The sequence below is a fragment of the Crocuta crocuta genome, unplaced genomic scaffold, assembly GCF_008692635.1.
Source record: "Crocuta crocuta isolate KB4526 unplaced genomic scaffold, BGI_CrCroc_1.0 scaffold152, whole genome shotgun sequence".
NCBI classification, from domain to species: domain Eukaryota; kingdom Metazoa; phylum Chordata; class Mammalia; order Carnivora; family Hyaenidae; genus Crocuta; species Crocuta crocuta.
Genome location: NW_027528798.1, coordinates 5,430,649 through 5,455,249, shown reverse-complemented (window position 1 = coordinate 5,455,249; position 24,601 = coordinate 5,430,649). Strand labels below are relative to the sequence as shown.

The 24,601-nt window shown below is 45.5% G+C and overlaps 1 protein-coding gene across 2 annotated transcripts in view; it reads right to left on the bottom strand.

Moving 5' to 3' along the window:
* Positions 1-24,601, bottom strand: part of CDH3 (cadherin 3) — a 45,548-nt gene that overhangs the window by 4,205 nt on the left and 16,742 nt on the right. Inside the window, exons 3-13 of one of the 2 annotated variants that reach the window (XM_077755508.1) lie at positions 14,591-14,676; positions 13,391-13,516; positions 13,032-13,187; positions 12,797-12,941; positions 11,249-11,424; positions 10,420-10,548; positions 8,952-9,137; positions 7,316-7,557; positions 6,777-6,922; positions 5,826-6,050; positions 1,932-2,138 (exon numbers count right to left, since the gene is read on the bottom strand). In XM_077755508.1, coding sequence (XP_077611634.1) covers positions 1,932-2,138; positions 5,826-6,050; positions 6,777-6,922; positions 7,316-7,557; positions 8,952-9,137; positions 10,420-10,548; positions 11,249-11,424; positions 12,797-12,941; positions 13,032-13,187; positions 13,391-13,516; positions 14,591-14,676 — 1,824 coding nt within the window. Of the gene's footprint in view, positions 1-1,931; positions 2,139-5,825; positions 6,051-6,776; positions 6,923-7,315; positions 7,558-8,951; positions 9,138-10,419; positions 10,549-11,248; positions 11,425-12,796; positions 12,942-13,031; positions 13,188-13,390; positions 13,541-14,590; positions 14,677-24,601 lie in introns of both variants that reach the window. The other variant, XM_077755509.1, reaches the window with a different exon arrangement.

The following is a 24,601-nucleotide window of genomic DNA, read 5'->3' as shown; positions in this document are numbered from 1 at the left end:
TTTGAAAGGCTGGCAGGCCATGTGGACATGGGAGTATTGGCCAACTAATGCCTGGATGTTCTCCCCAATGCCAGGACTACCCCCCAGTTAATCCCACATTAAGAAGGGACCCCAGGTGGGCGCCTGGGTGGCTTAGTCAGTTAAGCGTCCGACTTTCGCTTAGGTCATGGTCTCACGGTTCGTGGGTTCAAGCCCCGCGCCGGGCTCTGTGCTGACAGCTCAGAGCCTGGAGCCTATTTCAGAGTCTGTATCTCCCTCTCTCTGACCCTCCCCGGCTCACGCGGTCTCTCTCTCTCTCTCCTAGAAATAAAAAAAATATATATTAAAAAAAAAAAAAGAAGGGACCCCAGGGCCATCTCTGTGGCTATGCAATGTGAGAGGATACAGCCACCATTTAGCTTTAGCACTTTTTTTTTTTGGCCTGTTTATGCAATTCCTGTTTGTCTCTGGCCGAACAAAATAGACCTAGCCTTCTTGGGGAGTCTGTGGATTATCAACATGCACACCCTATGTTGGATATACTGTAATCTTGGCCTCCCCTTTTCCTCCTCACAGAGTCTGGGGAAAGGCAGGAAGGAGGTGAACTGGACTTCTCAGTTGCACCAAAACTTATGTGTCTGCCTACTGTCATCTCCATTTGGACTGCCTGGCAATTCTCTTCCCATGATCCTTTTCAAATTGGTTAGTGGAAACTCCAGTTTCTACTTGTTTGGGTATTAGAATCCTTGATGGTTCTTCTCATTACCACACATGAATCTGAATAGATTCTTCCTTGAAATATGACCATTTCTCACCATCTCATTCCTAGAATATGGCAATAGCTTCTTAATGGTCTCCCTGTCTCCATGCTTACCCCTGTACAGTCGTTTAGTAGGAATCCTAGAAAATTCAAGTCCAATCACATCACTGCTTTGTTCTAAACCTGGATGATTTTCCATTTCATCAGATCCTCACAAGAGCCTACAAGGTGCAACAGGATGCACTGCCACACCCTTCATCTCTTTTTTTTCCCTTTTGCTTTTTCCACTTCAGCCATTTGTTGTTTCCACACACCAAGCACAGTGGTGCCTCAGGGCCTTTGCACTTGCTGTTCCTGAGATATTTGCATGATTTGGTACCTCACCTTTTTCAGATCTTCACTCGAATATCCCCTCTTAGCAAAGCCTTTCTTACCCATCCTTCCTAGGATGGCAGACCTCTTCCCTCTGCTTCTTTTTCTCCATACCAACCCCAATTTCTCTGCCAAATGATTTACTGTCTGCTCTCTGCACTGCAAATAAGCTCCAGGAGGCCAGAGAGTGGTCTGTTCCATAAAATGCTGCACCCCCAGCACTGGAAGTAGTGCTTGGTATATAGTATGTGGATTCATTAAAGCTTGCCTTTGTTGAATTCGTACCTGATTGGATGTTTTTCTGTGTAAGGGATTCAGAGAGTGGAAAAAACAAATGTGATAGGTTCTACTTTTAGAGTAAAGAACTTAGCTTGTAACTAAACACTTCCACCCACTAGACTAATGACTTTCAAATTCTAGCATACATCAGAACCTGAGGCCTTGTCAAAACACAGATTACTGGGTCTTACCCCTAAGTTTCTGAATCGATGGGTCAGGAGTGGGCCAGAGAACTGGCCTTTTTAACAAGTTGTTGGGTAATGCTAATGCCATTGGTCTGGCGATCACACTTTCAGAACCACTGCTCTAGCCTCTAGATGACATGACAGCTGGGATGGGTCTGTCTGTTCATCACTATATCCCCAAAGCCTGGCACATTCCAGAAACTCCATCAACATCTATCCACTGAATGACACTCCTAGAATTAAGAGTATCAGGAACAAATGGGCAATGTTGGGGATGTCTTAGTCCCAGCAGTTCAGAGTAGAACTGGGGCTTCTAACTACCCCATCCTGAGAGGGGAGAGGGCACTGGTACTCACGCAACAGGGCGAGGACAGCCCCCAGGACTGGGAGGAGGAAGCCCCCATTCCAGGGCTCGGGGCAGTTCACCACATGGCCATGGCAGTCACACACGGTGGCTTTGATCACCGTCAGCTGTTCCTTGTTGCCATGGTCAGACAGAGAAAGGTGCACATCGTATGCGTCCTGCTTCAGGAACTTCTTCAGGGACAAGGACACTGTGTTTCCTGCAGTGGACAGATAACATTCACCGTGGGAGATCACAAGTGGAACCGAGTAGATCATGTTGGAGGTGTGAGGAGAGGGCCTCTACATCTGGGCAATAGGGACAAATAGATATCCATTCCCAAAGCACACTTATGCCAAGTGTTAAAAACTGACATTTGGCCAAAGCCACCATCATGGAAAGGATCATTGAGATGGAAAAATATATTCATTGGGGCACCTGGGTGTCTCGGTCAGTTAAGCATCTGACTCTTGAGTTTAGCAAAAGTCATGGTCTCACAGTCCGTGGGTGTTAAGACCTGTGTGGGGCTCTGTGTTAACAGCATGGAGCCTGCTTGGGATTCTCCCTCTCTCTCTGCCTCTCCTCTGCTCATGCTCCGTCTTCCCCCCTCCTCTCTCAAAATAAACAATTTTTTAAAAAATAAATTAATTAATCATTTCCCCCTTAAAATCAATAGTCACAGTATTTTTAAAATAATGCAGTTTTTTAAAAAGTCTGTCATACAAGGCCAATAATTGCTCAGCACCATTAGCTGCTAGACTGTTCTCTGCCTGAAAAAAAGAATACATTGGAATATATTCTTCCTGAGAGATAACTAACTCGTGAACCGTGAGATCAAGACCTGAGCCGAAGTCAGAGGTTCAACTGACTCAGCTACGCAGGTGGCCCAAAGCCATTTTTAGTTCAGAGTTCAGACTCTCTGGCCTCCTCTTAGCAAGGCGGCCGGAGGGAAAATCCACCCTGTTCTCATTCAGCAACAGCAGGCAGGCAGACAGGTAGCCCTGCAGGCTGAATACTTAGTCCACCATGCAGAGGACAACGTGGGGTGTTTCACGGAAACATCCCTACCACCACCCTGGTGATTCTCAGGTGCTGATGATGATGGTGGTGCCAGTGACTAAGTGGGCACTGACTGGGTGCCATGCCCTATGCTTCTCCACTACCACTTTAAGAGGCAGGTACTATTTTTTTAATATTTATTTTTGAGAGAGTAAGTGGGGGAACAGCAGAGAGAGAGGGACAGAGGATCCAAAATAGGCCCTACACTGACAGCAGAGAACCTGATGCGAGGCTCAAACTCACGGACTGCAAGATCACAACCTGAGCTGAAGTCTGACACTCAACCCACTGAGCCACCCAGGTGCCCCAAGAGGCAGATGCTATTATACTCATTTTATGCAGAAATTGAAGCTCAGGGAGGTCAAGTAATTAACGTGAGGTCACACTGGAGTAGGGGTTGGATTGACTCCCCTGACAACAAGGACATGATCAGGTAGAAAAACTAATCTAAGGGGCCCCTGGGTGGCGTCCGACTTTGGTTCATGTCATGATCTCACAGTTCCTGTGTTTAAGCCCTGGGTCGGACTCTATGCTGACAGCTCAGAGCCTGGAGCCTGTTTCGGATTCTGTGTCTTCCTCTCTATCTCTGCCCCTCCCCTGCTTGTGCACGTGTGCGTGCTCTCTCAAAGATAAATAAACATTAAAAAAAAAAAAAAGTAAAGAAAAATTAACTTAAAACCAAGAACCAGGTTTCAATACTATCACCAGGTGTTGGTACCAGTGGGCTTTGGTCATAGTGCTCACACCTGACTGAGCCAGATCTGTGATTGCTCTCGGGAGACAGTGGTGATGAAGGTGACTGCTCACACCTACTGGGCACTGATTTACCAGACAAGATGCCTCTCGTGTTACCACTTAATCTTCACATTAACTGTATGGAAGGAGGTACACTTATCAGCACCATTCTACAGATAGGGATAACTGAGGAACAGTGAGGTTCAGTAACTTGTCCATAATCACAAAGCTAATAAATGGAGAAACTGGGCCTTGAACTAAGGCATTCTGGTTCCAGAGTCCATGCTCTATAAATGATAAGGTCAGGGATGGGGAAAAAATGGCTTCTAGGCCACAAGGGGGTAAAAGGAGTCCAAGTTGTCTTCTCAAAAGAAAGGTGCTGGCCATATATATCCAAATCACAGAAATCATAAAATTGAGATGATATGGGTGTCTAAAGCAGGTCTCCTGAGTCCTTTCAGGGCTGGTTTGAGCAGGAGTAATAGCCACTGGACATTTGGATCCTTTGGGGCAGAACCTGTATATATTGGTTCCCCATTTCCTTCCTGAGGGACCTTAGCCCCAAGAGGAAGGGGGAGACATTTTAATCCAAAGTGGATAGTGTCTCTCCAGAGGCCTTCCTGGCACTTGGGGCTGGATCTGCCTTTCTCATACAACCCTTGTCCTCACCCGCTTGATACCAGGTTAGACCCCTTTTCAGTCCTGTGACAACTCAATACCATGACAGACTGAGAACCTCTGAGTGGGTGGGAAGAGAATGGACAGGGAGGTGGACTGGAGCAGAGGTGCGGGGGAAAGGGACTGTGGCTTCAACTTCTGCTCCACACTTACCTACTCTGTGCCCTGGGGCATGCTATTAACTTCTCTGAGCCTCATTCTCATTTTTTAAAAATATTTTTTAATGATTATTATTCATTCTTGAGAGAGTTAGAGAGACAGAGCACGAGTGGGGTGGGTCAGAGAGAGAGGGAGACACAGAATCTGAAGCAGGCTCCAGGCTCTGAGCTGTCAGCACAAAGCCTGACGTGGGGCTCGAACTCGTAAACCATGAGACATGACCTGAGCCAAAGTCAGACACTCAACCGACTGAGCCACCCAAGCGCCCCCCCCATTCTCATTTTTAAATAGGTATAAAAATACTGACCACAGAAGGTAGCAGAAATATTAAATAAGAAAAAGCACCTTGCGTATTGTCAAGGTTCAATAAATGATAGGAAGCAGAGACCTAATGGTAAATCAGACCGCCTGGATTCAAATTCTAGTGTCCATCATTTTCTAGCCATAATGCCTTTGGCAAGATAATTTAACCTCTGTAAGCCTTGCTTTCCTCATATGTAAAATGGGTGCACACACATGTATGTGTGTTAATACTACCTTCTTCACAGGGTTGTTGTGAGGATTAAGTAACCTAATTTATGAAGCATCTGAAGTGGTGTCTAGCACATAGTAGGTATGCTCATGGCATGTAAGCTGTTATCACTGCAGGAATCCTAGCTCTTTTATTATGTGATACTGAGAAAGTCACACCCTCTCTCTCCCAGCCTCAGTTTTTCCATCTGCATAGGAAGGTGGTTGGACTAGAATAGTCTTAAAGGGCTACTGTAGAATCCCACAGGCTAACACTAAGTTAATAAGCAGCAACAATGTTGAACAGCACTTCTCCAATATTTTGATTTTTTTTTTTTTACAAATAGTTTATTCTCAAGTTGGTTTCCATATAACACCCAGTGCTCATCCCCACAAGTGCCCTCCCCCATGTCCATCTCCCCCCTCCTCTTTTTTTTTTTTTACAGTAGGCTTCATTTCATGCCCAGCATGGAGCCCAATCAGGGGCTTGAACTCATGACCCTGAGATCAAGAGCTGGATGCTTAGGGGCACCTGGGTGGATTTGTCTTTTTCCTCTCTTTCTGCTCCCCACCTCCCCAACTGGTGCATGCTCCCTCTCTCTCTCAAAATAAATAAACTTTTAAAAAAGTCAGATGCTTAACCAACTGAGCCACCCAGGCGCACCTTGGCTGATGTTCTTAACTCTGTGACACGAGATGTTGGGAATGTGTACAGGGTCCTGGTATGGGGCAGACACCCACCTACTACCCACCACCACTCAATTACCTTTCTCATTGACCTCTGCTGTCCAGTGGATATCCGAGTCATGTGTGAGCTGGGCCTGGAAGGGGGAGGTGTGGGGGGACAGGTCCTTGTCCGTGATGTTCAGCACTTGGGGCACAGGGCTTTGGTTGCAGATAATGATCTTTCGGGGCTCAGGGACAGGGCCATGGTCGTTGATGTCCATAAGTGTTAGCAGGAGGGTCCCCATGCCAGTGGTGGGAGGGTTCCCTGTTGATAATTACACACAGCATCCCTTTTAGTATCTGCCCTTGGTTGGGGCGATTCCTATGACCTACCCAATCAGCCCAGAGAGGTTCCTGTTTACTGCTCAGCTGTAACTTTTCAAGAGCTTCTATGCACTGCCCTGGGCTCATCATAGAGCAAACCGGTGATAGTTAATCCATGGCAGTCATGCCATCTTTCTCATAGCAGACGTTCTCAGTGACCAGAGCTTTGTTACAGCCACTTCGTCCATATGGCCACTACCAATCTACCACAAAGGGAAACCGACTGGCTGTCTCAGGACCAACGCAGTGCTTGCTGATGAGCTGTAGGGATGCTTCCCTTCACAGCCCTGCGGTGACCTCTGATCTGCCTCCAGGCTTGCTTCACTGTGTCAAGCAGCGATGTCAAATCACAGCCTAACCCCCATTCCTGCCATGGTATGACATCACTAACCATCATGGCGCTTTCCAGGCAGCCTGTTTCAATCAGTCACACGGCCAATTCTGGGCTTGGTGAACCACACACGTGGGTTGAAAGAAGTCATTCTCCTAACACTCAGGTCTTGGGGAAACCATAGCCAGCCAATCCTGGTCTCAGAAAGACTCCTCTGCAAGTCACCTTTGACCCTCCAGATTGGTTTGCTGACATCCTTCCCTGACACTGTGGAGGGGATGTGCTGTCATGGGCTCCAAAGGTACCCAAGTGGAGGGACCAGGAGGAAGCTCTCACCATCATCTGTGGCCAAGACCATGACTTCGTAGATGTTGTTTTTCACAAACCGTTCATCCTCACGGTCTAAGACCCCTGTGGCAGTGACCTGTCCGCTGTCTGGGTCCATCGCTAGCCACCCTGCTGGGTCTCTCAGGATGTGGTAGCTGAGTGGAAAAGTTGAGAAGAATCACATCCATAATACTTAGAATTCTTGTTGTCCTTCAAAACCTACTCATTCCAACTGGCAGGTGGGGTTATGGGTATGGGGGCTCCTAAGCAAGATCACATGAACAATGCATCTCACCCCTAAATGGGAGCCTGAGCAGCAGATAGAGGGCGCAGCAGGGACGCATGAGAGAGAGTGGGAATACCTGCCCCCTAGACCTCTGTTCAGAGTCTTCAGCCTTGGGGAGAGTAGGAAGGCAAGGCCCCGTGCAGGGGTGATGTTCAAAATATTTAGCAATCTTTCCGGTAATGAGACCAAATTCAGCCATAATAAATAACCCGTCTAATACTACTAATGCTGTTGGATGCATCTGAGCCCAGCTCTTATGTACCTGATCTTCTGATTCCCCCTGTCAGGGTCCTGCGCAGTGTAGGTACAGACAGACTCCCCAACAGAGATACCCTCCTGGACCTCGATGACTTTGGAGGATGGGACAAACACAGGTGCCTCATTCACATCCTCCACATGGACCACGACGGTGGCCGTGGAGGTTGGGAGCTTCACCACAAAGGGAGCCTCATTGGTCACTTCAATGTACAGTGTGTGCTGGTTTTTGGCCTCGAAATCCAAGCCCTGAGGAAGAAGAAGAAAGAGAACCTGAGCTGCAAATTTGTGAGGAGGCCCCATGCAGTGCTTTGAGGTCAGAAGGAAAGGGCCCACAGTGAGGGGCTCAAGGCTCCCAGGAACAACAACGCTACCCTTTCCATAAAGCCTCCTGTACTTTGGGTGGACAGCCAGTGGGGTCTCTCAGAGCACCCCTAGACCAGTAAGCTCTACAAGTGGTTCCCAATGGGGTGGTGGCCCCCAAGGGGGCGTCACAGAAACTTGGGAAGGCCTTTCTGGTTATCATAATGATTGGGGATGCCTCTGGCATTTATAGGCTGGGGCATGGACACAAAGAACTGTCCCACAGGCCGTGACTTGCCAATACCCCCTTGGACATTCATGTATTCGTGGGTGTGAAAAATCTGTTTATAATTACAGTCTAGAACACATTTTACATATAAACTAAGTTTTTGGTGTGGTTTTAATATATATGGACTTTTCTAGGAATGCAATCTTCTGAGGGGAGCTTATCATTTGATTTGTTCAGACCCTTCCCAAAAGCAGTTTATCTGCTGTCCTGTAAGACTCCAGTATGACTTGTGGTATGTATGAGCCACCAGAGTGACACACATAACTCACTCCAGGTGGATGAGTCTACAAAGAGATACAAGTAACTGACCACTTCATTATGTGTTCTAGTATGTTCCCAAAAGTCTACATACAGGAATAGCTTATTATCAGTAACTTTTCCTGTAAAATTCTTCTTTATTTCACAGTTGGGGCAATCTATTTTTCTAGAAATTATGTAAGTTAGGTAAGTTTCATTACAAATGAAATTCATTTCACAATGTAAAAAGGGCATTACAAAGTTTTTGCTGAAAGAAGGGGATAGTTTTTAAAGTATTATATAAACCTCTGCTTCTCAAACTAGGCTCTTCTAAAAGCATCAATTTTTTTCAAAGCCTTTTTGAGAGGCAACCATCTCTCCAACTACTAAGTAACATAAAACATTTTACTATGCAAAAACCTAGACATGTATTATGGATTAAATGCAAAATCTGCAAGCATTCCAATAAAACAGAGCCCCTGTGTGTAAGACTGATTAGGGACAGCCGCTGGACATCAGATCACCAGGATCTGGCAGGAGGGCCTCTGGTAGATCTAGGAGGAGGATCTGCCTTAATCACAACAGTGACTTTCACCTGTTTTATGAATGGAGCCACTGGGTGAGACTTAGTTTGCACAAAGCAATACACTGACACAAGAGGGATGGTAAATGGTGAGAAGCCACCGGCCTGGTGCACTCCCTAGTTGAATGGTTCAAAGTAGGAGTCCCAAGGCAGATGATGCCTCCTTCTCCTGGAGGCTACAGACCTGACTGCCCCAGGTGTGGTCCCTGTCTAAAGCTCAAACGGACTCACCTTCCTGGTTGTCAGAATGCCCTGGTTGCTCTCCGGGTCGGTAGTGATGGTAAAATGATCCCCATCGTCACCTTCCAAAATGCGGTAGGTGGCATGCCATGCCGGTGAGCTGGGGGCATCCAAATCAGTCACCATCAGCCTCTGCACCTCATGGCCCACCGCGTTCTCTGGCACTTGGGCCTCGTACTGGTGGTGTGGGGAGCACAGCACAGTTAGAGCAGAGACCGATCACCCTGAGACTGTTCCGCTCTTCCCCAGCTACGGATCCTCCACGTAATTCTGCGGGAGCTGCCTGCCGCTCAGTCTCTCTGGGACCACCCAACCCCCATACCAGTGTTTCAGGGCACACACAGATGCAGAATGTCCCAGCTTCTGGGACAGACCACAGGGATGTTGGGCCTGCTTTTCCTACATCCAGGGGCCTAATGCTCCAGTAATCTCACTTGTCTGGGCACCCTAAACCCTGCCATGTGTAGCCACCCATCTAGCTGAGATCAGAAAAGTATGAAGAAGGTGGCAAGAAGGACTAAGGTGCCTGATTGCTTTACGGCACTGACCAGGAACTTTTTTTGGAAGTTCTGGAATAAGTGGCAAACACTGGGACCTTAGCTGCTCAGAACACATTTTTAATCAAGTCTAAAATAATATTCAGTAGCCAGAGTTATCTAAAGATGGAAGGGGGGTGGGTGTCATCCTGACTGGTACTGAGTCCTCTGTTGCTGGAGGTATACAAAACATTCACTGGGTGAAGGTGGACAGGTACAGGTGTGAGACAAATTATAAGTTTTCATATCAACATGGGTTTTTTTCCTTTCTTCCCTCCTTCCTTCCTTCTTCCATTCTCTCTGTCCCTCCCTCTCTCTTTCTTTGTAAAGTAACCTCTACCTCTAATGTGGGGCTCACACTGATGATACCAAGATCAAGAGCCACATGCTCCCCTGACTGAGCCAGCCTGGGGCCCCTCAACAAGGATTCTCATATTGACCACTTACGTACCAGGGATTGTATTATGAACTGTACATAGATTATGTCATTCAAAACTCAGAACAATGCAGCAGGTATTACTATAGTCTCCATTTCACAGATTAGGAAATGGGGCACAAAGAGGTGAGGTCATTTTTCTCCAGTCCCACATCTAGTAAGTGGTGGGACAGGACTGGAAGCAATGTGGGCTGTTTCCAGAGTTTCATGAGAAAGGAAAACCTGAGGGATGTCTAAGTGGCTCAGTAAGTGAAGTGGCCGACTCTTGATTTTGCCTCGGGTCATGATCTCATGGTTCAGGAGTCTGAGCCCTGCATGGGGCTCTGCGCTGACCATGTGGAACCTGCTTGGGATTCTCTCTCTCTGCCCCTCCCCTACTTGTGCACGTATTCTCTATCTTTCTCTTAAAATAAACAAACTTAGAAAAGAAAGGAAACCTCAGTCCCTCATCATAGGATGAGGAAAGATGGACTGAGATGACATTTACCTTCTGAGGGTCAAACACAGGAGCATTGTCATTGGCATCAAGGATTTCCACTATGGCCACTGCTGTGGTGGTAGAACCATCGCCATCCATGTCTGTTGCCTGGATGGTCAGTGTGTACTCAGGGACTCTCTGGGGAGGAAAGCAAAGTTCAGGCCGAGGGGTCCCTCAGCCTGGGCTCGCAGAGGCACAGCCCTGGATGTATGTGGAGGAAGGGGAATGTTTATCTTCATCACAGGGCTCTCTTGAATCCCTGCCCCACTGCTCACCCACTGGCTCTCTTGAATCCCTGCCCCACTGCTCACCCACCACAGAAAAGAACAGAGGCAAAGGGTGGAGGGGGAGGGGAAACACAGAACCAAAGTGTTCTCCTGGGCCAATTTCGAGGTGGAGCCTGGGCATTGCCCCCTGACCCCGGGTTGATACAGAATGGGAGCTTTGCGTGGGGATTTGGGTGAAGGTATTAATTAGGAAACAGTAGGCGACTCCAATAGCCATGGAGCTAATTCTACTTTGTAGCACACAAGGGACAAATCTGGGCAATGCATGCTAAGTGAGCCATTCCGAGAGGAAATGAGAAAACCTACAGAAAATATCAAACACTTGCATTTTACAGCTGCCTCCTTAGCCTTAACAAGATCACTTGGCAGCATGCCAGTGGCCCAAGAGAGCGGTGGACCATCAACATAGGAACACAGCAGCAGCCCTTCCCCGCTGACTTGGATTCTCACTGCTCTGCCTTGGCCTTTGGGGGCGTGGCTTCTGCTCTTGAATGCCAGACTGCAGCCTGAGCAAGCCTGGGTAGGCGGCACTTTCCCTAAAGGCCACTCACCTCACGGTCCAGGCCACTGGAGATGACACTGATGGTACCCGTGCTCCGGTGGACAGTGAACATGAGGTCATGCGGGTCCTTTGGCTCTTGGCTATGGATGGAGTAAGCAACCACCCCATTGTAGGTGTTGATGGCATCGTCCTCATCTGTGGCTGTCACCTGCATCACAGAAGTGCCTAAAGGGGAGAAGGAATGAGTGAGCACCCTTCTCTGCCAGCCCCGATTCCAGCCTTGCCTACTTCTGGAACTCTGAGCAGCTCCACCCTGCTTATCAGCTTGGACCCAAAATCCACTTTGCGGCTGACTGCTAGGTGGTGTCCATTTTCCTTTCTCTGCTTCCTTCTTAGAAACAAAATCCTCATAATCATTTTAAGCTGAGCACATGGCCTGCCTGGAACAAAGATTATGTCCCATCCCTTCTTGTAGCTAGCTGTGGCCTTGAGACTAAACTCTGACAAATGGGATATATGACTTTGGGGGCAGTGTTTTTCTGAGTGTGGGGCATATTCTTCCCATCCCTTCCCTCCTTCCAGGTGTAATGGCTGGAGCTCCAGCAGCAACCATGAGGTAATATTGCAAACAAAGCCCAAAGATCAGAGCAAAGAGAGAGAAGGAGCCTAGGGCTCCCACACTGCAAAGCACCATTCTAGTTTTGATTGCCCACCTCTAGACTTCCTGAATATAAAAAGAAAATAAGGTTCCATCTCATTTAAGGTACTCTTTTTCTTTGGGAGATTCCTGTATTGGCAGCCTAACCAATTCATACTTCTGGAATTCTCCACAACTCAGAGAGGAAGAAGAGGAGAACCCCTCCCCACCAGCATCAGTCTTTGAGGTCATTATGTGTTATATCTAATCTTCACAATTCTTTACGAGTAATGTAACTCCCATTTGCAGATGTGAAGATTGAGGCTCAGAGGTCAAGAACTTGCCCAGGGTCACAGCAAAAGAGGTCACATGTTAAGAGGCAAATCAAGATTCAAACCTAGATCTTTGTAACTCTAAAGCTGGTGGTTCCCAAACCTGAAGCTTCTGGGAAACTTTCAAATATACAGATTGCAAAACTGTAATATTTAAGATCATCCTCATTTAGGGATCTTGGGAGGGAGGAGGGGGATCTGAATTTTTAAAGATTTTTTGTTTTTAAATTTTTAATTTTTTTAAAAGAGAGAATGTGTGTGCAAGTAGGGGAGTGTGTCAGAGAAGAGGGAGAGGGAGAGGGAGAAAGAGAGAGAGGCAGAAAGAGAGGTAGGCTTAAGCAGAATCCACGCTCACCTGGAGACAGGCCTCAATCCCACACCGTGAGATCATGACCTGAGCTGAAATCAAGAGTTGGATGCCCAACTACTCAGCCACCCGAGCAGCCCGGGAATCTGAATTTTTAAGAGTATCCCAGGTTATCTGATGCACAGCCAAGGAAATCAGATATGGAGGGTTTTTCCAGCCTTTGAGGGTCTGGGCTGACCTCCAGATGGTCCTAAAAGTTGTCCCAAGGCTATGTCTTGGTCCAACAGACCTCTCTAGCTGTCCCCTCCCCAATCCTCTTACCGGGTAGTACCCCTTCCAAAACGCTCCCTCTGAAAACATCCTGGGTGAACTTGGGCTTGTGGTCGTTCTGGTCGGTTACAATGATGGAGATGTTCATGGGGTCTTCCACCGAGGCACCGTTCTCTGATACAGCGTGGCCAAAGAGCTGCGGGTGCACAGGTCCAGGGTCAGCCTGGCCCACCCTCCCCACCTGGCCATGGGCCCTGTTTCTTATTGGATGCTCCAGGTTACCTACCTCATACTTTGCAATCTTTTCCCGGTCCAGTGGCTTATTTAACAACAACCAGCCTGTTTCCTTCTCTATGGTGAAGACACCCTCGGGGGGACTGTCTGCTCCAGGCCCTGTGATGCTGTAAAAAATCTTGGTGCCTCTGTCCTTATTAGATTTGAGCTGGAAGCACAAGAAAATAGCAGCTGACAAAGTGACAAATCCCTCACGAGCGCAACAAAAGTGGGGAGGGGTGAAGCAATGGTGCCTTGTCAGAAACTATTCCCAGTACAGAGGCTTTCAGGAGCAAGAAACCTTATAGTCAGGGCTGTGGATGAGAGTCTCTGAAGCCACCAGTGACTCCCTGGGAGAAAGCACAGTCATACCTGATTCAGCTTCTGGGGGAAAGGACCCTTGCCATTTTCAGGGACAGATATCGGTGGAACCACCCATTCTCTCTTGCGTCTTCGCAAGATATGGTTGGATGGGAAGATCTTTGATGCTTTCCTCTCCTGCAAGGAGAGAAGACCCCTTAACTCAGACACGCAAACAGCTGGAAGATACTCAACATCCTCTCACTTACAAAAGTTAAGGGTGAGAAGACCTAAATAGGTTTATTGCAAAAAGACACATTGAAAAGAATCCTAAGTATTTATTTATAGAGAACCAATTAAATACACTAGAATATATCTATCTAGTGGAATTGCTATACAGCTCTAAAAATTAGGAATGAATAAAAAAGAACAAGTATACTAAACTACAGTATAGTTTAGTATTTAACGTACAAAATTACTATGTACCAACTTTTGTGTAAAAATGTAGGAAAATAAGGCCATGTATTAATAGTGGCTTATATATAAACAAAACCTATTTTTAAATGCAGAAAGAAGGTGCATACATGTGAATAGTATACGTTTTGCATAAAAAAGAGAAGGAAAAAGAGTATTTTTATATCTGTAAATACATAAAATGCATAATAGGTATGTAATATAAATAAATATAGAATATATAAATAAACTTCAGAAGGAAAAAAACTGGTAACAGTGGTTATCTGTGTATTCTCCTGGAAAGGACATTAGGTAGATGCAGAGAAACAAACAGAGTTTATTCACTGTGTAACTTTTTAATATTTTAAAATTGTTGAACTATGTGGACATATTAGCTATTCAAAAAATTAAAAGAAACAGAGAAATGTGGCCGAGTGCCTCAGGTTTGTCTTCCTAGAGGCTCATGGGATTGGTAGCCTTGTGTTGGAATCACCTTCCCTTGGGGTTTAGCAAGATGCTAGGGGAAAGAAGAAAAGGGTGGTGGGAAAGAGAATGGGGGTTACAAAGGGCACTGGGCCATTGCTCACAAGGCAGTTCTTTGCCCCACTGGCCTGACTCTCTGGTGCCCCTAGTGGAAGGGTGTAGGCATTACCCTGCTTAGATCAGTAGCCATGCCCATAGGTGTGGGAAAACTGAGGGTGTCTTCTGAAATGGTAACATGGTTCATAACCCAGCAACCTCCAACTCCTGACCAACGGCAAACTGGGCATGCATAGAGAATATCTTTCTTCCACCTGGCAGGTGCACATGGTGTTTTACCTGGACTGTTCTAGCATTCAGCACAGCAAAGTCACCATCAGTGCTAAGCGGGGCTAACTCTTGCCCAGGGCAGTCGACAAAAATCACTGTGGGGAAGAGAGAAGCAGAGTATTAGGAAGAAGGGGGCTTCTGCTACCCTAGTGAAAGACAGTAGCCCCCTGACTGGATCAAAGATGGTTTCAAGCCTCTGCAGGAGACCTGGCTTTGGTCTTCACTGTAATCAAATATGAGTTCCAGATGGGGCTTCCAAATTCGGCCTCAAGAAGGAGGACCACATTGCGGTTTGTGGGCCAAGCTCCTTTCTTTGTTCATGAGACCGAAGAATCAAGATCATACGCATTCAGCAACATCAGCCCCAGACGGCCTCATAAGACATAGGGTTGACCGAAGGTCATGGTTGGAGGCAAGAGATACTCAGCATTTCAGAAGACCATGAGTCCCCCTACATGCAATATTCATCCTGCTACCCACACAGATCATTCTGGACAATCTCTAGCTGTTTCAGTTTGTCATGTTCCCTCTGAATTCCCCCTGCTTAGCCACCTTTTAAATAAGCACTCTGAGGTGATAACTACCATTCACTAAGCCAGAGACTGGGCCCATTTCATCCTTACAACTGCTTAACTAAGGTAGGTATTAGCTCCTTTTCAAAGATAAGAAAACTGAAGTTCAGAAGCCATATCAGCCCATCTTCAAAGCATTCACTAGAGAGTACTTAACAACCAATGTTCTTACCCACCCTTCCTTGTGGCCAAAGCATGAAAAGAGGGTGCCTGCTGAGGGCACACCTGGGCCCAGACACCAGTCTGTATCGTTTTCCGAGGCTGCAATACAAAGACCACAGGGACAGTGCTGTGCCACAGAGATGTCCGCATGAGGCCACCCAACTGTCCTTTTTTCAAAAATTGTCCTTTAGTCGCAGATGATGATGACTGTTGTTTTTTCTGACTGCCTTCACCACTCCCTCCCTCACTTTTTAAATTTATATTTATTTTGAGAGAGAGAAAGAGAGAGAGAGAGAGAAGAGAGAGAATCTCAAGGAGGCTTGTACTATAAGCAGAGAGCTCAGTGCGGGGCTTGAACTCACAAACTATTAGATCAAGGCCTGAACCAAAACAAAGTGTTAGTTGTTAAACCACTGAGTTACCTATGATGACTGTTTTAAAAAAAATCCTTCCCTGGGTCGCCTGGGTTGCTCAGTCGGTTAAGCCTCTGATTCTGGCTCAGGTCATGATCTCACGGTTCTTGAGTTTGAGCCCTGCAACAGGCTTTATGCTAACAGCTCAGAGCCTGCATTCAGATCTTCTGTCCTCTTCTCTCTCTGCCCCTCTTCCACCCATTCTCTCCGTCTCTTTCTCTCTCCCTCTCTCTCTTCATTGGGGCACCTGGCTCTGTCAGGCTTATTCTGTAGAACATGTAGAAACTTCATCTCAGGGTTGTGATTTCAAGCCCCACATTGGCTGTAGAGATTCCTTTTAAAAAAAATCTTTAAAAAATTTTTTTAAATGTTTATTTGAGAGAGAGAGAGAGAGAGCGCGCGCATGAGAAGGGGAGGGTCAGAGAGAGAGGGAGTCACAAAATCTGAAGACCAGGCTCCAGGCTCCGAGCTGTCAGCACAAGTCTGACACAGGGCTCAAACTCACGAACCGTGAGATCTTGACCTGAGCCGAAGCCGGATGCTCAATGAGTGAGCAACCCAGGGGACCCCCCCGAAAAAAATATTTAAAAAAATCTGGGGTGCCTGGCTGACTCAGTCAGTAGAGCACGTGACTCTTGATTTTGGGTCATGGTTGANGGCTCGAACCCACAAACCGCGAGATCATGACCTAAGCGAAAGTCGGAAAGTCGGACGCTTAACCGACTAAGCCACCCAGGCGCCCCAGAGGTAGGGATTACTTAAATAAGATCTTTTTAAAAATCTTCCCATAAAATAAGAAAGGGTAACAGATGAGTTTAACTACAAAAGTAATGTGAACACGACAACATATTCAAATAGTATATAATATAAAAAAGAATTCTAAATTATAAGTATCCAGAATATAAAAACTCCTAAAACTCAACATCAATAAACATTCCAAATTTAAAAAAAAGAAAGAAAGAAAGAAAAGAAAAAGGGGGGACAAAGCATAAGAGACTCTTAAATACAGAGAACAAACTGAGGGTTGCTGAGGGGTTGTGGGTGGGGGGATGGACTAAACGGGTGAGGGCATTAGTGGGGACACTTGTTGGGATGAGCACTGGGTGTTATACACAGGGGATGAATCACTGGAATCTACTCATGAAATCATTATAGCACTATATGCTAACTAACTTGGAGGTAAATTAAAAAATTAATAAGTGGATAAATTAAAAAGATAAAAGAAAAAGCAAAGGACCTGAAAAGATCTTGGACTAAAGAAGACATACAAACAGCAAATAAGCATATGACAAGATGCTCAGTGTCACTAATCATTGGGAAAATGCAAACCAGAATGACACTGTGGTACCACTTCACACCTAGGAAAACGATTTTATTTTATCAAAAATTTTTTTTCATGTTCTATTTTTGAAAGAGAGAGTGCAAGCAGGGGAGGGACAGAGAGAGACCAATATGGGCTCAAACCTACCAACGGTGAGTTTATGATCTAAGCTGANGTGTCTCTCTCTCCTTCTGACCCTCTCCTGCTCATGCTGTCTCTATCTCTCTCTCAAAAATAAAACATTAAAAATTTTTTTAAAAAAATAAATAAAAGAAAAATAACAAGTGCTGGCAAGGTGGGAAGAAAATGGAACCCTCCTGTATTGGGAATGTGAAACGGTGTGAAAAAGTTTGGTGGTTCCTCACAAGGTAAACAGAATGACCGTACAATCCAGCAGTTCTACTTCCAGAAGTGAAAGCAGGAACACACATATAAACTTGTACACTGATTTTCACGGCATCATTTTTCACAATAGCTGAAAGGTGCAAACCACCCAAGACTCCATCAAAATATGAAGAGATAAACAAAATGTGTTATATACATGCAGTGGAATGCTATTCAACTCTGAAAGGTAATACAGTTCTGACACATGCTACAATATGGATGAACCTCGCCAACATTAAGCCGGGTGCAATAAGCCAGTCACAAAAGGACAAATACTGTAGGATTCCGTGTATATGAAGTACCCAGAATAATTAATAGAGATAGAAAATAGAATAGAGGTTACCAGGGGCTGGAGAGACAAGCAAACGGGGAGTTACTGTTCAACGGGTATAGAGTTTTTGTTGGAGATAATGAAAAAGTTCTGGAGCTGGATTATGATTCCAGTTGCACAACACTGTGAATGTGCTTGAATGTCACTGAGCTATTTACTTTAAAATGGTTAAAACGGCCAATTTTAGGTCATGGATAGTTTACCTCAATAAGAAAAAACAGCTGAAGTCTGATGTGGGAGTGTAAAACGGAACAGTCATTTTGGAGAATTGTTGGGTGGTATTTACCGAAGCTAAATCTACACATTCCCCAGACCCAGCAATTCCCTTTTGCGGTAGAGACCCAACAAAAATACATTCACCGGAAGGTATGTGTTACAATGTTCACAGCAGCACTGTTTCTAATAGTGAAAAACTGGAAACAGCCCAAAGATCCATCAAGGGAGAACAGACACAAACACTACAGTATATTCACATAATGAAATCAACCACAAGGACCGACAGCAACATGGGTGAATCTCACAAACATAACGGCTGAATGACAGAGGCAAGATGTAAGAGAGGACCACATTGACATGAGGTTCAAAAACAGGCACAAGCAACCTAGGTGAAAGAAGTTAAGACATTGATCATCTTTTGGAGTGAGGGGTCAGTGAATAGAAGGGAAAAGAGGGGAGACTTAAAGGTATAGAGAGGTGCCTCCAACTCCCAGAGCCCGGTACAAGCTCCCTAGAACCCAAGAGCCCACAGAGAGAGGCAGGACCCAATTGGGGAAGGCTGGAATGTGCCTGTGACAAAGAGAGAAGAGGTTTAAAAATCAGACTGTCCCATTGGCAGTACCCCTACTGAGGACTGGGGGGCTGTAAGAAATGCTTGGCCAGTAGGAGGAGAAAGTGGGATCTAGGCCTGAGTCGGCTCCAGAGGGCCATGGAAACCACCAGACTCTCAGGTCACCTTTCAGGATGACCCTGACCTTTGCCTCCTACACACAGCTCAGTAGTCTCATCATCTGAGGAATTTGCTCTAGGGCTAAAATGACCAGGAATGAGATGTGGCAAAGGTTAAATCACCTTAACACAGAGCAACAGTTAAATAATCCATGGAGTGCTTACTCTATGGATTATTTCTCCAACTACGCAAAATGGTATTTATAGTAGAGTTTTTAAGTTATCTAGGAAGTTCTTACATTATAAAATGAAACATAGTAAGCAGAATGTAGAAAAACCTATATAATATATGCAACTATGCACATTTTAGAAGTTTGGAAGGGGACACCTATGTGGCTCAGTCAGTTAAGTCTCCAACTTTGGCTCACGTCACGATCTCACAGTTCATGAGTTCGAGCTCCTTATCAGGCTCTCTGCTGTCAGTGCAGAGCCTGCTTCAGATCCTGACTCCCTCTCTCTCTGCCCCTCCCCCAATCACACTCTCACAAACATTAAAATTTTTTAATTAAAAATTTTTCAATGTTTTATTTATTTCTGAGACAGAGAGAGACAGCGTGAGCAGGGGAGGGTCAGAAAGAGAGGGAGATACTGAATCTGAAACAGTCTCCAGGCTCTGAGCTGGCAGTCAGCACAGAGCCTGACACGGGGCTCGAACCCACAAAGTATGAGATCATGACCTGAGATGAAGTCGGACGCTTAACCGACTGAGCCACCCAGGTGCCCCCATTAATATTTTTTAAAATAATAAATTAAATTAGATACTGGAAGGAGGGGCACCTGACTGACTCATTCGGTAGAGTATGTGACTTTTTTTAAAAACCTTATTTATTTTTGAGAAAGAGACACAGAGTGGGAGTGGGAGAGGGGCAGAGAGAGAGGGAGACACAGAATCTGAAGCAGGCTCTAGGCTCAAACTCACCAACCCTGGGATCATGACCTGCGCCCAAGCCCCACACTTAACCTGCTGAGCCACCCAGGTGCCCCAAGCATGTGACTCTTGATTTCAAGGTTGTGAGTTCAAGACCCTCGATGGGTGTAGAGATTACTTCAACAGTGTGACTATTGTCCTTATAGAGAGAATATGAACACAGATACAGAAAGAAGACCCTGTAAAGACACAGAGAAGATAGCCATCTACAACCTAAGGAGAGAGGCCTCAAACAAAACCAACCTGGCTGACACCTTACTTTTTGCTGTTTAAGTCCCTCAACCTGGGTTACTTTGTTACAGCAGCCCTAGCAAAAGAATACAACACACACCATTCTCAGGAATTAAGAATCCCCTTGCTTCTGAATTACTCCTAACAGCTGACATTTAAATCTTTTTAAGATTTTAAGTAATCTCTACATCCAATGTGGGACTCAAACTCACAACCCTGAGATGAAGAATCGCATGCTCCACCAACAAAGTCAGCCAGGTGCCCCGATAGCTGACATTTAAATACTTTTTCTCTTTTTAAGAGAAAAAAAGCGCTAAGTGTGGAGCCTGACATGGGGTTTGATCCCACACTCTGGGATCACCACCCGAGCCGAAATCAAGAGTTGGATGTTCAACCGAGCCACCCAGGCACCCCTTAAATATTTATTTAATCTTCACCAAGCACCCTATGAAGTAGATTTAATGTCCATTTTCTAGAATGGAAAACTGAGAGGTTAAATTAATTCACTAAAGTTACATAGCTAGGAAATAGAGGAGCTAGAAGTGGTACCCACGTCTGTCACAGCCTGGGTCATTTTCTTAACCACCAAGGTTAATCTTTCTGATACACCCAACACTTAATATCTTTTCCCCACCTCCAATTACCTCTTCTTCTCCAACTACTGAAATAGCACACTTTGATTTTTGGGTGCCCAATGAGGCAGTGTGAAGCTTGGAGAAAAGCACTAGACTTGGAGGAAGGAACAGTACTTCTCTTATAGGGTTGATGTGGGGACTGAATGAGAATACAAGGACTCTGCTGTTGATTCAGTTAATGGACACAGAGACCCCTGTAAGCATTGACATAACTTGCTTGGTGCTCCTGGGTAAGGCACTTTAATCCTGGGGTTCCCAGAATCAATTGTTTGCTGAAGCTTTGAGCCTGCGGCCAGGTTTCCCTTGGTTTGAAAGGAGAAATGCATGCTGTGTATTTAGAGAGTTATTCAAGAGTAGTATGGGGGCGCCTGGGTGGCTCAGTTGGTTAAGCATCTAACTCTTGATATTGGCTCAGGTCATGATCTCACAATATTGGGATCAAGCCCCATGTTGGGCTCTGTGCTGGCAGCATGGACTCTGCTTAGGATTCTCTCTCTCCCNATTAAGAAAAGCTCAAAAGGAATGCCTAACACTCTTAAGGTGACTCAGCGCTCCTGCCAGGTTTGTTAAAGATGCACACAAAGATCCCACAAAACTGTCAGTTGGAAGTATCAATATGTTGATGCAAAAGTTGAAACAACTTATTAGGAATTTAGGTTTTCTTGGGGCACGTGGGTGGCTCAATTGGTTAAGCAGCCAACTTCAGCTCAGGTCATAATCTCGCAGTTTGTGGGTTCGAGCCCCACACTGGGCTCTGTGCTGACAGCTCAGAGCCCGGAGCCTGCTTTGAATTCTGTGACTCCCTCTCTCTGTCCCTCCCCTGCTCATACTCTGGTCTCAAAAATAAATAAATGTTAAAAAAAAAAATTCAAGAGGCACCTGGGTGGCTCACTCAGTTAAGCGTCCAACTTTGGCTCAGGTCATGATTTCGCAGTTCTTGGGTTTGAGCCCCACGTCAGGCTCCTTGCTAACAGCTGGCTCAGAGCTTAGAGCCTGACTCAGATTCTGTATCTCCTGCTCTCTCTGACCCTCCCCTACTCATGCTGTCTCTCTCTCAGAAATAAGTAAAACATTAAAAAAATTTAAAAACAAAGCCACGTTTAAAAATTTTTTTTTAATTTTTTAAAATAAAAAAAGGAATTTAGATTTTCTCATTTGAAAGATGGAAATTAGACTTTACAGAGCCATCTTGAACACCAAACTTAGGGCACCTGGGTGGTTCAGTCAGTTAAGCTCAGGTCATCAAGGTTCGTGAATTTGAGCCCTACACTGGGCTCTCTGCTGTCAGCATGGAGCCTGCTTTGGATCCTCTGTCTCCCTCTCTCTACCCCTCCCCAGTTTGCACTCTCTTAAATAAACATTTTATTTTATTTTATTTTTTTTCAATATTTTTATTTATTTCTAGGAGAGAGAGAGAGACAGCGTGAGCAGGGGAGGGTCAGAGAGAGAGGGAGTCACAGACTGAAACAGGCTCCAGGCTCTGAGCTGGCAGTCAGCACAGAGCCCGACGCGGGGCTCGAACCCACGAACCGCGAGATCATGACCTAAGCAAAAGTCGGACGCTTAACCAACTAAGCCACCCAGGTGCCCCTTAAATAAACATTTTAAATAAACATTTAAGATAAAAGTCTAAACTACAAATTTGTGAGCACCGAAAGCCTACATGGATTCTTATACCACATGAGAAGACTGAGGTTCAGAGCTGAGATGATAGCCCAAGGTTACAAAGCTAGTGAGCGGAAGTGGAGTTGGAATCTAGGCTAGTCAGATTTTACAGCCCTGTCCCTCTTGTTCATTCAAGAGGTAGCTGAGTGCTTCCTACGTGCTCAGTTTTCTTCTAGAAACTAGGAATGCATCAGGGAACAAGTTGTCCTCAAGTACTTTTATTTAAAAAAAAATTTTTTTTAACATGTTGGTTTATTTGAGAGAGCAAGAAAGAAAGCATCAGTGGGGGAAGGGGCAGAGACAGAGACAGAGACAGAGAGAGACACAGAGACAGAGGCACAGAGACAGAGAGAGAAAATCCCAAGCAGGCTCTATGCTATCAATGCAGAGCTAGACTCAGGGCTCAATCAAACAAACTATGAGATCCTGACCTGAGCTGAAATCAAGAGTTGGACACTTTACTGACTGAGCCATCCAGGTATCCCTCAAATACCTTTAAGTACAGGATACTGCTTCGTGTTCAAAATCACCTTTCTTCAACTATCTACCAAACTAATCAACGATGCACTGATTGTAATAGCAAAACTCCATACAATCCAAATGTCCATCAGTAACAGGTTAACTTTATGTTATAACAACATCTATACGAGAACACTATGCAGCAACAAAAAAGCTATAAATGATGAGGAATCTCCTGTGTATTGATATGGAAAGTTTCTAAGATATACAATTAATTAAAAAAGATACAGATGAATATAGTCTTTGCTAATTTGCTAACATTTGTATTTTTAATTGTGTTTGAAAACTACCTTTGGAAGGTGACCCCCAAACTGGGTTTATAGGTGGAAAAAGCAACAGGTAGGGAACAGCGATGAGATTTTTTCCTGTATCCTCTTCTGAATTGACCTGCATCAATCTATTAGTTATTCAAATGCTGTTTTAAAAAATTAAGTCACTTTTCACATTCATTTTTTAATGTTTATTTTTGAGAGAGAGAGAGGGAGAGAGGGAGAGAGAGGGAGGGAGAGGGAGGGAGAGGGAGAGGGAGACCCGAAAGAAATAGGCCCCAGGCTCTTGAGCTGTCATCACAGGGCCAGATGCAGGGCTTGAACTCATGGACTGTGAGATCATGACCCGAGACGAAGTCAGACACTTAACTGACTGAACCACCCAGGTACCACTTCCATTCATTAGAAGAAAAAAAATTATTAAAAAAATTTTTTTAATGTTTTTATTTATTTCTGAGAGAGAGAGAGAGACAGTGTAAGCAGGGAAGGGTCAGAGACAGAGATACAGAATCCGAGCAGAATCCAGGCTCGAGCTGGCAGCACAGAGCCCAACATGGGGCTTGAACCCACGATCTGTGAGATCATGGCCTGAGCTGAAATCGGACTCTTAACCAACTAAGCCACCCAGACGCCCCTTAAAGAAAATTTTTTTTGAGAGTGCACATGCTTACACAAAAGGGGTAGGGTTGGGGAGGGGGGCGGACAGAGGATCCAGAGTGGCCTCTGCTGACAGCAGTGAGCCTGATGTGGGGCCTGAACTCATGAATCATTGAGATCATGACCTAAGCCAAAGTCGGAGCTTAACCTACTGAGCCACCAAGACGCCCTGCACTTTTCCTATTCTTCAAACAGCCTTCTTCCTAAGGTTAGGTCTTCAACTAGCAGAGGGCTGGCCAGTTAAGTCTGTCAGCTGTTCCCCTTTACCATAGTCTATGAGCGTTCCAATCCTCTCCTATCAGGTTATCCAGCCAGTAGCTAATGGTCTCACTCCTCTAAAAGAAGCCTTAATCCCCCAAACTCTCAAAGGTGCCCTCTCACAGAAACCCTCTCCCTATTTTCTACAAAATCTGCCTTGCCCCCCAAAATGTACAATACACTTCAGTGTTTGCTGGCACATTTCCATTATCATATGGTTCCAAATATTTATAGTTGGGCTGTTGTCTATTCTTAGAGGGGACAGTGCCAACAATCAAGGAGAAGTCAGCAGTCATGCACTCAGAGTGTACGTGCCTCCCACTCAGACTACATATTCCAGTTGCATCAGAGGGCCCGGCCCCATCAGCTCTAACCTGCATTCAGTTAGATACAGAGCACAACCAAGGGGCATGAGTCAGGCAGGCAGAAACAAGCTTCAACCCATTCTGCCTGAGACACCCGGCTAAGTGTTCTCCTATCCAAATCCTCAGAAAATAACCTGCAAGGTGGCTATTACTGTCCCCATTCTGACAAGTCAGGAAACAAGAGGCAGCTTCAGAAGTAAAGTATCTGAGGCCCCACAAGTAGGAAGCATTAGGACCAGATTTCAAATCCTAAAGGTGAGTAAATGATGAAGAGCATGGGATTTCAAGTCCAAAAGACTTGGGCTCAAATTCATATTATGTGAGTATATGGAAGTGGTTTCCTCATCTAAAAATGGAAATACTAC